We start from the raw sequence: 14033 nt of genomic DNA, 5'->3' as shown, positions 1-14033 counted from the left end.
TATAAAAGTTTTCAAAAAATCTCAGACAAATCACATATGTAGGTAATATGTAAATAAACAGCCTTACAAAGTTGTATGGACAAACTCAACTTTGTTAATGAGATATAAAATTAACAAATAAAACTATTCCTATTTTTACCTTTTCTCCTATGTTTCTTAATTTTATGTCTGACAAATGAAGTTGAGTTTACACTTGAAACTTTATATGGTTGTCTAATATTGCCATGTAAAAGTTTTTCAAACTAGATTTGTTTAAGAAATTATTGAAAACTTTTATAATATTAAAAATGATATAAAAGTTTTCAAAAAAATTGAAAGTATTTCCACAAATAGCTAAGGTAATATTATACAACCATGTAAAGTTCCCAGAATAAATTCAACTTCATTTGTGTGATATAAAATTGAGAAACATAGAAGAAAAAGACAAAAAAAAACATGAATAGTATTTTTTTGTTAATTTCCTTTCTCATTACCGAAGTTAAGTTTGTTTATGCAATTTCGTAAGGTTGTTAATTTATTTGCGTATCACCTATATGTGTGCTTGTTTGATATTTTTTAAAGAATTTTTATAAAAAAAAGTGTTTAAGTTTTTACTTAAAATGTGGTTTGCACCGCATATTTCCCTGTTTTAGATATCCTTGTTAGCAAACGGAGTAGCGGTGGCACCATCGATACAGCTAAAAGGGACTGGAAAGTATAGTCTTTCTTTTCGATTAGTTTTGAAACTTTGTTAAGCTACCTTACTAGTATATCCATGAATAATTATGATGTCACCATCTAGGATAATAATTAATATGATGTTGAGGACTAGGAGAGAATGTCATGAGAATTTTGATGATGTGGAGCCAAAAAACAGATGATAGACAAAATAAAGGATGTTGCGTGCTCATTAGCAACCGTTTTATTAACAGATGATAGACAACTTAATATCATATACAAACATATCTATCTATTATATACTAAAAGTCCATTAAACTTTCTTAAAACGCTCTCAAAACTCTATGTGGCATCTAAAAACGCTCGATTTTAGCTTGTTTTCTCGACCGCTCACATATCGCCTCATCCCAACAATGCGATGCTCGCTTGCTCCATCGTATACCTCCTGCCAGCTCGATGCCTCCAGCAAAGGCGATGACAAGACCCCACCCCTCCTAGCCCCTTCTTCCCTCCACGCTCCACCCTAGTGAGGGTGATCTTCGGGGTCTCCTTCTTCCTTCCTTGTGTGTTGTTCTCCTCGACCCCTCTTTCTTTGCCATGGTGAGATGTTGGTGAGCCTAGATTCCCTTTTTTTCACCTCCTTGGCAAGACATCGACGCCACTTTCTTCCTCCTCGCTAGTGGACCGAACACCTGATCATAGCAAAATCAATGAGTCTCATATCTTCATCAGATCCAATACAAGCTATTACTAAAAAATTCCATGGGTTTGAGTACAAAGTTTAAAGTCACTAGTAGAAAGTTTTAATTTTCTTAGCTAAAACATTCAAAATTAATTTTGAAAGTTTAAGGATTTAGATACATTTTTTTTTATATTTTAGTTGAAAGTCTTAAATTTTGAATTGAAAGTTCATTCATTTTAGCCACAAGTAGAAAGTTTTAGATTGAAATGTTTGCAATCCAAGCTCAAAGTTTTGAGCCACAAGTAGGAATATTTTAGTTTTAGATCGAAAGGTTTCCAATCCGAGATTGAAAGTATTAGATTCAAACAAGAGAGTTTGGGAAACTCTAGAATCTAGATCTAGGTTTTGGACATCAGACATAAATGAGAAACACATCACGCATCACTTCCGCATTAGGCAAGATGAGCAACTTCAACTTTGGGTTGAGTAGAAAAGAGAAGTGGTTGATGTTGGCACATCCGTGTCAAACATCAATTCCGTAAATGAACTATTTGTCAGGTACTATATGACCTTACGTCTTCGTCTTCTTCATATTCGTACCAATTAGATATTCACTAGATACTTCTCACAATCTCCAGGTGCCATAAATAAGGCCTTGGTCTTTCATCCTTCTTTTCTCCATTCCTTAGAAAATGACTTTGTGCATGGAGACTTATACATGTAGTAGGGACTACATGTGATGCAGTCTGATACATGGTAGTTCAACGGAATACAATCCACGTTGTTGTGGCATATTCTCATACCACGTATTATTGATTTATTAATTAAGTTGTAGAAAATAAGTCACCGTGCACATTTGATTTTCAAGGGCTAGAAAGTATGTACTACTTTTTATGGATGTCATGTAAAGGAAAAAATGAGGTTATCTAAATCATGTTTGATTAATTAATTATAGTACTCCAATGAAAGTTGTATACAAGAAATATAATGCACATGTTTTTGTCAGTATATAAGCCCAAGACCTGTACAACAAATTAGTACACGTCTATTTTCAGCCATGTATATAGATATGTCCATTCAATTTTCATGGGAACAATCAGATGATGAGGAAGTCAACAATCAAAAAAGTACAATCAGTTTGAAGGATGATACTCCTATAATTAATTATTAATTAGTACTGAAATTGCAAATCTATATTAGGAATTCAAGAACGTTCCTCATTCCAGACCACACATAATCAAATTAAAAGCAGTTGGATTGTGATAGGGATGGGAACGAGAATACGGATATATCTATAATCCAACCATATTCAACCATGGCAGTTCAAACAAGAATATGTGTGATATGCATAAAATCCAACGGTATTCGAATCCACAATTTCAATTCAAAAGTTTCAAATACATATTGATTCAAGACGGATTGAACTTGCTAATTATTAATATTAAATTTTAAATTAAATTAAGAAAATACCATATTGAGGGTCCAAATGGATACATAATATTCATTAATTATGAATTTGTTGAAAAACCTAAACTTTAGAGTTCATAATATTTTATTGAACATAAACTCTCGGTACAATCTACAACCATAAAGTCATGATAACATAATACATATGATCAGTGCATCTTTCTAGTCTGGGTAGTTGATTAATTAGTACTACCTCCGTTTCAGGTCATAAGACTTAGCATTGTCCACATTCATATAGATGTTAATGAATCTAGGTAAATTCATACCTAGATTCATTAACATATATATGAATGTGGACAATGTTAGAAAGTCTTATAATATGAAATGGAGGAAGTCTATATCTTTGTAATAATATAAAAATAATGATTTGCTCATATAATAAATTATTTTTTTCCGGTTCGAGCCATGCCACTGCAGATCCCATTTTTTTTCATTTGTATCACTTTGACACAATTGATGCCATAAGAGGCAAACCATGGTCTGGGAACAACATCAAAACCTTAAAAAGAAACATGCATAAGGTTAGCCTACCCGTGACAATTATGAAGGCAAATGGTTAATTTATCTCATGAGAGATGGGAGATTCAAGACAAGGTTCCCCTCATGGTAGGCCTGCACACGGGCCACCCTTGGGCCTTGGGCTTAAGTTTTCAGTTGGAAAGATTAACCCAAGTTCCAAGCGTAATGGCTAATTAGCGAGTGCGTGTTATCAGCGTAACCGGCGCGTGTTTCTGGCCCACGCGGCCCATGCCATCGAGCAACCCCTCTCTTCCTCATTTTTTTTCTTTTTCTCCTTTCTTTTTGCGCCGTCGGGAGTCGGTTTTTTTGCCGATTTTTTCCGTGGTTTTTTATTTAGAAATTGAATCTTTCATCTCTAATTTCTGCTAGTTTTAAATTTGAATTGATTTTTTTTTAAGATTTGAGTTGAATGTTTTTCAGTTTTAAGATGAAAGTTTTTAAATTTGAGTTGAACGTTTTTTCATCTGAGATGAAAGTTTTTAAATTTGAGTTGAAAGTTTTCAAATCTTGACTTAAATAGTTGAAAGTTTTTAAGATTTGATATGGAAGTTTTTAAGTTTTGGATGAAATTTTTCAAATTTGAGTTGAATGTTTTTGAATTTGAGATGAAAGTTTTTAAATATGAGTTGAAAGTTTTCAAATATTTAGTTGAAAGTTTTTAAATTCGAGTCGAAAGTTTTCAAATCTTCACTTGAATTTTTCAAATCTGACTTGAAAATTTTTCAAATCAAGATTTAAAAGTTTCAAAATATGAGTTGAAAATTTTTAAATTTAAGTTCAAAGTATTCAAATCTTGACTTGAAAATTTTTAAATCTGTGTTCAAATCTAGACTTGAGAGCTTTCAAATCTTAGTTGAAAAGTTTCCAAATCCGAAATAAATCTGAGTTGAAAGTTTGTTTTAGTCAACTAAACAAAAGAAAAAAATAGATGGTGGCGAATATAACGACGCTATCAGGAAAAAAAAGAGCGCTAAACGCTATTAGCGGTAGGAAAGTGCGCGCCGCCTCCGGTTCCTAGCGCGTATGCACGGAACAAAACCCCCCCAGTTCCAAGAGGCCGTGGCTAGCTCGCGCGTACACGCGAGGACGCTAACTCGCGCGCACACGGGCCTCCGCCGACAACGACATCACTAATCCTAAAAATTAGCATTAATCATGGTGATTTGTGAGAATGCTACGGTAATTTCCCAATAAAAAAATAAAAACAATTGATTTTGTAAATTTTCAAAATACGATTTGAAAGTTTTTCAAAAATATTGATTTGAAAATTTTCAAATCCGAGTTAAAAGTTTTTGTATTTTGAGCTGAAAGTTTTCAAATTTGAGTTGAATGTTTCAAATTTCAGTTGAAAGTTTTTAAAAGCTGAGATGAAAAGTTGAATGTTTTCAAATTTAAGTTGAAAGTTTCAAATTTCAGTTGAAAATTTTTAAAAGTTGAGATAAAAAGTTGAAAGTTTTCAAAATTTGACTTCAAAAATTTCAAATTTTAAGTTGAAAGTTTTCAAATCCAAGTTGAAAGTTTCAAATTTCAGTTGAAAGTTTTTAAAAGCTGAGATGAAAAAAGGAAAAAAAAAGGAAACGTGGCTGCGCTAAAAAAGAAAAAAAGAAAAGAAAGAAACACACGTACTCCGTATGGGCTTTGGGCTTTTGGCAACTTTTGGCAGCGTATGCGCCAATTAGCATTTGCCAAAAAACTGTATTGAGTTTTACATGTTTTCAATTTAAAATAATAAATAAACATAATTAATATTTAATTTCAAAAAATAAAGAAAAAGTTCTAGTAAGTCAGGCTATTCAAAGTCAATCTCACAGCCTAGCCCGAATTTAAACGGTATACTTCATAGCATCTGTAGGTTGTAGCCCATCAAACCAATAAGTGGTCTGAGGGCCCGCTACTAATATATAGGCCCATCATAGCATCACGGTATCGATCGTCTTCTCCAGCATATCATACTTGTGCTTCACAGACTTAACTATCATTGGAGGACACACCCACCTACGGTGGCCATGGCCACTTAGGGCAAGTACTATGGGCATCCAAGCACAATCTCCTAGATACCACATAAGCTAAAATAGTGAGGTGGAGGAGAGAAGAGATAAGAGAGATAAGCAGCCACCTCTCATGCAAGAGGCAACCACTACACAAAATTTAAGACAAAAGGAGAGAGGGGAAGAGTAGATTGGGCAAACAAACATTAGGGCTAGTGTATTAGAATTAGTATAGATGTGATATATTGTACATGTTACCTCTACATTTATTTGTTGATGATGTGGTCAAAATTAGATGCAACATCCACCTCTTTTATAAAACTTGCCCTTACATAGCTTTGCGCACTATTTACGGTTATATAATTTTCTATTTGTAAAGGTGAAAATTCAAGTTACTCCATATATTTGTGAAGTGGTATATCAATTATCACATACCCAAAGAAAAGAAAAAAAGAACTATACTAGAGTATAGTTACTACTATACGAGAGTATAGTTACTTGGATTCACCAGACACTGTTTATTTCTTAGTTCTAAGACTCCGAGTTCATTTTGATGTGTATTTGTTCTAGACTTGTTGATCTGCCGACGCAAATCTCCCCTGCTGGTGTTTGCTCTCATTGTCACTGCTGCTGCTGCTCTCTGCAGCGGGTGGTGCAGCAGCGTCTTCTTCCTGCTGTCCGGCGGCGACCGTGAGCGTGTCGTGCTCCTTGCTCTTGCCCCAGAGCACGCTGTAGAGGCCGGCCACCATCAGGACCCCGCCGACGACGCTGCCGAGGTGGACGACCTCGCCGAGGAAGAAGGAGGAGCAGAAGATGGTGAAGACGAAGCTGAGCGGGCTGGACATGGCCAGGAACACGGGCCCCTTCTTCTGGATGCACCACGCCTGGAGGTAGTAGGAGACCCCGGTGACGGCGACGGCGGAGTAGGCGACGGCGAGGAGGCCGGCGTCGAGCCGCAGCCTCCGCGCCGCCGGGTTCCGCGCCGCCGCCGCCGCCGCGAGCACCAGCGACTGCGCCGCGCTGAGCAGGGACTGCAGCGCCGTGGCCAGCATCTTGCAGGGGTACTCGTTGAGCAGCGGCGACATGAGCACGATCCAGAGCGACCACGTCACGTTGGACAGCAGCATCAGGAGCGTCCCCGTCACCCACCTCGCCCTCGTCGCCGCGCCACTGCTTCCGCTCTCTGCGCCGCCGCCGAACGCGCGGTGGTGGTTCAGGGGGCTTAACGCCGGCCCGGAGTAGAGCGCGATCACCAGCACGCCGCCGAGGCATAGCCCCACTCCGGCCACCTTCGCCACGCCCGACAAGCGCCTCAGCCGGATCACTTCCAGCCTGCACACATGCATGCATTCAGATATATTCATATCAGATCGATCAACTGCGCGCATGCATTTTTCGGTAGCAACTAGCAATTTTACCGTCCAATATTTGAAACCTCGAGGTAGCATATTTGCACAAAAAATTTTGGTACTTGAAGGTACTGAGTACCCTCGAGATACCAAATTTTACGCTAGAAAGTATCTTAAAATACTAAAGTTTTGTGATACCAATGTTGATAATATTATCGTTCTACAAACATAAATGAGATTTACTCTAGTCCAGCAAAAAGTAGGTACCGGTACCTCACGGTATTGAGATCCAACGATCGGAAACGATTTGGTACTATAATGTACCGGTACCTCGATGCACTACAAGAAAACGGAATGTCCTTGGCGGGCTAATTATTATGTTGGCCGACCGCTAAGTAAATACAGCTACATTTTAAGTGAGCAGGACATTCCGGAGCAAATATATGTACTTTTATGTTGGGGAGCAAATCTTTTTCCCTTATTTTTCTTAATTTTATATCTCACAAACGAAATTGGGTTTACACTTAAAACTTTGCATGGTTGTCTAATATTTTCTTATAAAAAAATTAAAACTAGATTTTTTAAAAAAAATGATTGAAAACTTTTATATCATTAAAAGAGAAAAGACAACAGCATGAATAGTGTTTTTTTTGTTAATTTTGTATCTCATTAAAAGTTGAGTTTGTTTATACAATTTTGCAAGGTTTTTTATTTGCATATTACCTACATGTGTTCTTGTTTGATTCTTCTTTTAAGAATTGTTATATAAAGTGTTTAAGTTTTCACTTAAAATGTGGTTTCCACCGTAAATCAGCTAAAAGGGATAGGAAAGTATAGTCTTTCTTCTCAATTAGTTTTGAAACTTTGTTAAGCTACCTTACCAGTATATCCATGAATAATGATATGATGTCACCATCTAGGACAATAATATGATGTCTAGGACTAGGAGAGAATGTCATAATAATTTTGATGATGTGGAGCCAAGAAACTGATGATAGACAAAATAAAGGACGTCGTGTGCTCATTAGCAACCCTTTTTAAAAAGAGATGATAGATAGCTTAATATCATATACTCTCTATGTTTTATAAAAAATAAAGTAGTTGATTTTTGATATAAAGTTTGACTATTCAACTTATTAAAAAAATATAAAAACACCATTTATTTTCTTGTAACTTATTTTATCATTAAAGAAATTTTTAAGTATGATATGTTTTAGCATACTTACAATATCTTTTAATAAGACAGAAGGTCACACGTTATTTTAAAAATCAACAGGGTCATCTATTTAAAAATACATAAATAGTACTATCTCTAGAACTAAATTGTTAATTATACTATAGACAACTTGTTATACGAGGTTTATATAACTAAATCGTTGATTACACTATAGACAACGTGTTGTACGAGGTTTTCTATATATTGTATAGATACAACGTGAAAAGGTTGGATCCATGGACCAACATGATATGATCGACCAATGCACGCGTGGGTGCATATGCATATGCAAGAATTTTTTTTTTTGAACGGATATGCATATGCAAGAATACAGTGCTGATGGATTTCAGTTGAGACGATCTCATCGAGCAGCTGCTGATGCTATATTGCTATGCCGGCAGCGAAGCAGCGCACAACTTGAGAGCTGAGAGAGCACGGAAAAAACATGATGCTCCTACGAGAGCAGAGCAGCTGATCGAAATGTAACGGCCACATGCGGCGCACGTGCGAGATTAAGATTCTGTTGGCCACGTTAATTTGGTCATGGATCTGCCCGTACATCGACTGCGTTTGTTTCTCCGCCTGCCAACACTGAACCTCTGAACCTCTTCTATTTTACTACCTCCATATTTTAATTTTAATGTATGACGTCGTTGACTTTTTGCTCAACGTTTGACCATTCGTCTTATTCAAAAAATTTATGTAATTATTATTTATTTTATTGTGACTTGATTTATCAAATGTTCTTTAAACATGATATAAATAATTTTTATATTTGCACAAAATTTTTGAATAAAACGAATGGTCAAACATTGGTCGAAAAGTCAACAGTGTCATACATTAAAATACGGAGAGGGTAATAATTATTCCATTTATGTTTATTCTAGGACTGTGTTCGAGTGGAGAAGAAAAGACAACAAGATAACAAAACAACATGAGCTATTAGCATATGATTAATTGAGTATTGATTATTTTAGACTTAAAAATAGATATTTTAAAATAACCTTCTTATATTTTTTTATAAAAACAATGTTTAACAATTTAAGAAATATGTGCCAAAAAAACAAGAGATTTCTTTCTCATCCGAACGAACACAGTAATCGGTGACTATACTCTGTACTACAAACTTACAACACGCATTAAGCATCTGCTCAGGTGTGTTCTTTACTCCATATTCGCAAGTTCTACCCTCTTATTTTTCACGCGCGCGCTTTTTAAATTACTAAACGGTGTGTTTTTTAAAAAAAGATTATATAAAAAAGTTGCTTAATAAAATCAAAATAATCCATTTTCAATTTTTTAAACTAATACTTAATTAATTATGCATTAATTCGTCACTCTGTTTTACATGCAAGGAGAAAGTATTTTTAACCCCCTTAAAAGAACACACCTAGGAGTAGTACCATAACACTAGCATTGTTAGCTTATCATGAATGCGGAGAAAGGCTAGCAATGCTATTCATGCCCTGATAGAAATGGGAGAGGATCCCATCTCTTTCTAAAAAAACAGCTAACAAATTTACAAAAGTAGAGTCTTTCTTTTCTGTAAATTCTGGAATCTGTTTATGCTATCATTTCTAGGAGAGGATATGATCCCCTCTCTTTGTACAAAGAAACAGCAACAAATTAAGTATGCAGCGATGAGATCGTGCTCACCTTAGTAGGACTGCGAAGAAGAAGGTCAGTACGGGCACCGAGCTGGCTGCCGCCGATGCCACCGTCGACGAAGTGTACTTGAGGCCCGTGTTGTACAGGTTAAAGCTTATTGTGTTCCTGCAAATCAAATCAAACCCAAGTTAATGACACGCGTGTTTGCCCATCCAAATCCTGCCTGCAGTGCTGTACTGCTGTGTCTACTCATACCCAAGCAGAGCATACAAGAAAAGCTTGGCAAACAGCCGGATCGACATCGGCGGCGCATTTTTCCTGCATGAAAGCAAGCTCAAATTTAGCAGAATCTCAATCTCTCTTTTATCAGCTACCCAGGCTAACCGACCCAAAAAAGAATATTTCAAATTTTCAATACAGCTATAGTAGATTAGATAGCTCTTCTTGATCGATCGACCGGTTACCGTTCGAGAATAATGGCGAGAGGCAGCAGCAGGAGAGAGGCAGCTGCCTGGCGGTAGAAGATGAAGATGAAGGTGTTCGTCCCATGGTTGAAGGCTGCCTTGGTGACGACGAACAGGCCAGTGTAGATCACCTGTATGATGATAGCAATGAAATATGGCTTCTTGGCATCCATGGCTTGTACGTCAGCTTCTGCGAACCCTGAAACCGAATACGAGGCAATGCTTTTGCCCTCCTTTCAAAAAAAAGAAAGAAAAGAAAGAAACAGAATACGGCTTCAGGGTGAGACGAGAGACGATCGAGAGAGAGTGCAGAGTCTTATATAATCTGCTACCTCTTTGCAGTACAGTACTGTTGGCTGTTTCACACTTGCACTTGCACAAGCCCAGCTGATGTTTTCAGAAGAAAACTGCTATCTTTTCTTTAAGAATGGAATCCATTCACAAGGTATGCTAAATAAATATTAATATTTCGTCGTGGATCATTTTAAATTAGGATAAATCCATTTGACCTTCCCTCAGCTGGTCACGTGCCAATTTAGTCCGAGAAAAGAATCTACAGTACCCACATGGCATACTCTCTTTTTATTTCTCTTTTCATTTTTTATCCTATGTATCTATAAAGCTCATCCCCCGCAATTAATGCTAATTCTTTTTCTCTCATAAAATTATAATCACTTCTCTGTCGAGATCCCCTCCAACATACAAAGTTGAGCGGTCTCGCTCCACAAATTTCGTTGCCAAGCTCCTCCCAGATTCTAACATGATAGACCATCCGAATAGTTGCGAAAAAATTGACAACATAAATCAATATGAGATATACCATTTTACAAACATACAAGTTTAATGTACAAGTTAAACAAAAGAAAATTCTGACTATCACGTACACTATTTACATTCATATTTCTTATTTTCGTTTCATACTTGTATGCGTTGAATCTGAAATTATATGTTTCTGAAGTAATATATCACATGTTATAATCAATGTTGTCAAGAAAATTTTAAATTTTTGTAGCTATTTAAATAGCATGTAAGAAACGAGGACTTTTCCTTAAGAAGAAAAAAAAACTCCCCTTTTTCAAAACATGATTAGTACTGAATTTTCACTGTGCGTTCAAAGCTCACAAGGACCAACTTACAAGTAAGGTTTTTGTTCCCTTGTACCTAGAGACGAAAAGATGATCACCACTCTTGAACCAAATCTGAAGTTTTGAACCTCGCGTGGCAGTGAGCTCCACACTACACAGTAGTACAGAGTACACACGCTATACGCCTCTCCTTGTTCTGCTCGACGACCGGAGCCATGTCCCGTGTTCACCTCCTCCTCCTCCTCGTATTTTACATCCCAGCCGCCATTGCTTCTCGTCGAAATCTCCGGCTGTCCCCCGCCGACATCGCCGTCCCCGACGCGGCTGCGGCCGACACGCCGACTACCTACTTCGAGGTGGACCGGCCGCTCCGGCCGCCTCCGGGGAGCTCCGGCCCATGCTCCACCCTGCTCCTGTCCAGCTCCTTCGGCTTCACCTACACCAAGCCACCGGTCACCGCCGCGTACTCCCCGCCCGATTGCCTCGCCGCGGCGGGCGGCGGCGCGCCGGCCATCTCGCTTGCTGTTCTCGAGTGGCGCGCCACCTGCCGCGGCGTCCAGTTCGACCGCATCTTTGGAGTTTGGCTCGGCGGCGTCGAGCTCCTCCGCAGCTGCACGGCGGAGCCGAGGCCCAATGGCATTGTGTGGTCCGTCTCCAAAGACGTCACCAGGTACGCGTCCCTCCTCGCCGCCGGCAACTCCACCCTCGCCGTCTACCTCGGCAACCTCATCGACGACCAGTACACCGGCGTGTACCATGCCAACATCACACTGCATCTTTACTTCGGCCCAACGCCGGCGAGGCAACCGGCGCCGGCCACGGCTCCCGCCGACATCATCGTCCCCGTCTCGAGAAGCTTGCCTTTGAACGACGGGCTGTGGTTCCAGATCCAGAACGCCACCGACGTCGAGTCGGCGAGCATCGTGCTGCCGTCGAACACCTACCGCGCGGTTCTCGAGGTGTACGTCTCGTTCCACGGCGACGACGAGTTCTGGTACACCCACACGCCGGACGGCAACGGCCCGTTCCGCGAGGTCACCGTCCTGGTCGACGGCGACCTCGTCGGCGCCGTGTGGCCGTTCCCCGTGATCTTCACCGGCGGCATTAACCCCCTCCTCTGGCGGCCGATCACCGGCATCGGCTCGTTCAACCTGCCGACGTACGACATCGAGCTGACGCCTTTCCTTGCCAAGCTGCTGGACGGCAAGGCGCACGAGCTCGCGTTCGCGGTGACCAACGCCGTCGACGTGTGGTACGTCGACGGCAACCTCCACCTCTGGCTGGACCCGATGACCACGGCGACGACGGGGAGCCTCGTCAGCTACGACGCGCCGCGGCTAGCCGCGGTAAACACGAGCCACACGACGGCGTCGCGGTTCGACGGCCTCAGCGAGCGGTACTACTACCACACGACGGCGAGCAGGCGCATCTCCGCCGCCGGGTGGGTGGAGTCGCCGTCGCACGGGAGGATCACGACGAACGCGACGCAGACGTTCGCCTTCGAGAACACCTACGCGTTCGCCGGCGACGGCAGCGCCGAGACGGTGAACCAGACCACCGTCGCCGACGCGGCCGTCTCGGCCACCGACCTCGCCGGCGCCGTCCTCTACTCGCGGCAGGCGCACCACGACTTCCCGCTCTACGTGGACATCGAAGCGAAGACGTCGCCCCACGCCGCGGACGTCACGTACACGGTGGCGAGGGAGTACCGCGAGACGGCGATCGCCGCCGGGAGGTGGCTGTCCTCCGGTACCCCGCCGCGGCGGTACTCTCTCCGCGACACGCAGAGCGGCGCCGTCGACGTCGAGATGCGCGACGGGAACGCGGTGTCGGCGACGTGGGGCACGCGGCAGACGTACAGGCTCGAGGCCACCGACGGCTGCTACTTCAGGAACGTGACGAGCAGCGGGTACAGCGTAGCGTCCGACGAGTCCGACGAGGTTTGCTCGGATTCCCAGGAATATCCAGCCGGTGGCGCCGTCATCGGGGCGCTGCCGCCGGCGGAGGCGGCGGCGGCGGTGACAGCAAGCGCCGACGAGCTCGTCAGGAAGTGATCACTACTAATCGCACACTGGCAGTGATAGTTGGTGGGGTATAGCCTGCCAAACCAAAATTATTGGTGGGCTCAAATGCGAAGCAACGGACAACAACTGGATCACGAGCCCAAGTTCCGATTCGTTTTGTTTCATGCAATTTATGGGCTTCACACCACGCGCCGAAGTTAGGTCTGGTTTGGAACGTTTTTTTCTGTTTTTCTACTACCTGAATCAAAACTCAAACTTGACTTTGGATAAAGTTTCATGTAAAACCTGTCTACGGCTGCATTAGAAATTTGGTAGAAATCGCAACGGATCAGATATATCATATACAAATATCTACCCTGAAAAGGCGTGCATGCAACCGTACTCTACGTATATATCCCGTGCAAGTTGCTCAATTGATCCGCCAGTGCGGCAGGGCCAAGAGAAAATGGAAGGGATATCGAACCGAAACCGCACACCTCACTGTCCTCATCCGAATATCCACCTCCAGAGAGACCGACACGCGGGCCCCACCTGCCATAGACAGACCTCACCCCACCACTTCGGGACGTTAGGCGAGACGTCGCGGTCGGACAACATACGCGCCACAGTCGCCCCCCGGGCCCACGAATCCGGGGGCCCACCCGTCAGCGAGGCCCGCGCGCGCCACGTGGACCGGGCCGGACCGGGGGGGAGCCTGCTTGGCCCGAACCATATCAGAGGAGGAGAGTGACAAGTCAAGTTTGTTTGGTTTGCCTTGCCTTTGCCTCCGGTTGGTGCGAGGCAGCCATCGTCGAGCCCCCCGATCCGCAGCGCCGCAGCTACGCAGATTTGCGCTGCGACGATCGAGCTGGACCGACGAAAAGGAGGAAATGTTTTGGCTTTTGCTTGGACGACATGGTTTCCCCTCCTCGATCGCGCTCGGCGCGTCGGGCTCAGAGAAAGGCTGGAGAGAAAACGAGGTACAGATCGATCGC

At 42.0% G+C, this 14033-nt stretch overlaps 2 protein-coding genes across 2 annotated transcripts; one reads left to right on the top strand and one right to left on the bottom strand.

Moving 5' to 3' along the window:
• Nucleotides 1–5704: 5704 nt before the first annotated feature.
• On the bottom strand, nucleotides 5705–10223 carry LOC4325526 (WAT1-related protein At5g64700). Its single transcript, XM_015766600.3, has 4 exons — nucleotides 9951–10223; nucleotides 9742–9804; nucleotides 9535–9651; nucleotides 5705–6645 (listed from the first exon to the last, which is right to left on the bottom strand). The coding sequence occupies exons 1-4, from the start codon at nucleotides 10121–10123 to the stop codon at nucleotides 5880–5882; spliced, it is 1119 nt and encodes a 372-aa protein (XP_015622086.1). The 5' UTR covers nucleotides 10124–10223; the 3' UTR covers nucleotides 5705–5879.
• A 1005-nt stretch (nucleotides 10224–11228) lies between these two features.
• Nucleotides 11229–13349, top strand: LOC4325525 (peptide-N4-(N-acetyl-beta-glucosaminyl)asparagine amidase A). Its single transcript, XM_026023782.2, has one exon. It carries the CDS (start codon nucleotides 11251–11253, stop codon nucleotides 13087–13089), a length of 1839 nt encoding a protein of 612 aa, XP_025879567.1. The 5' UTR covers nucleotides 11229–11250; the 3' UTR covers nucleotides 13090–13349.
• The last annotated feature ends 684 nt before the right edge of the window (nucleotides 13350–14033 follow it).

The sequence above is a fragment of the Oryza sativa genome, chromosome 1 (genome assembly GCF_034140825.1).
Source record: "Oryza sativa Japonica Group chromosome 1, ASM3414082v1".
In the NCBI taxonomy this organism is placed as follows: domain Eukaryota; kingdom Viridiplantae; phylum Streptophyta; class Magnoliopsida; order Poales; family Poaceae; genus Oryza; species Oryza sativa.
Note: the sequence above shows the minus strand (reverse complement) of the source record. Positions and strands in the feature narration are given on the sequence as shown.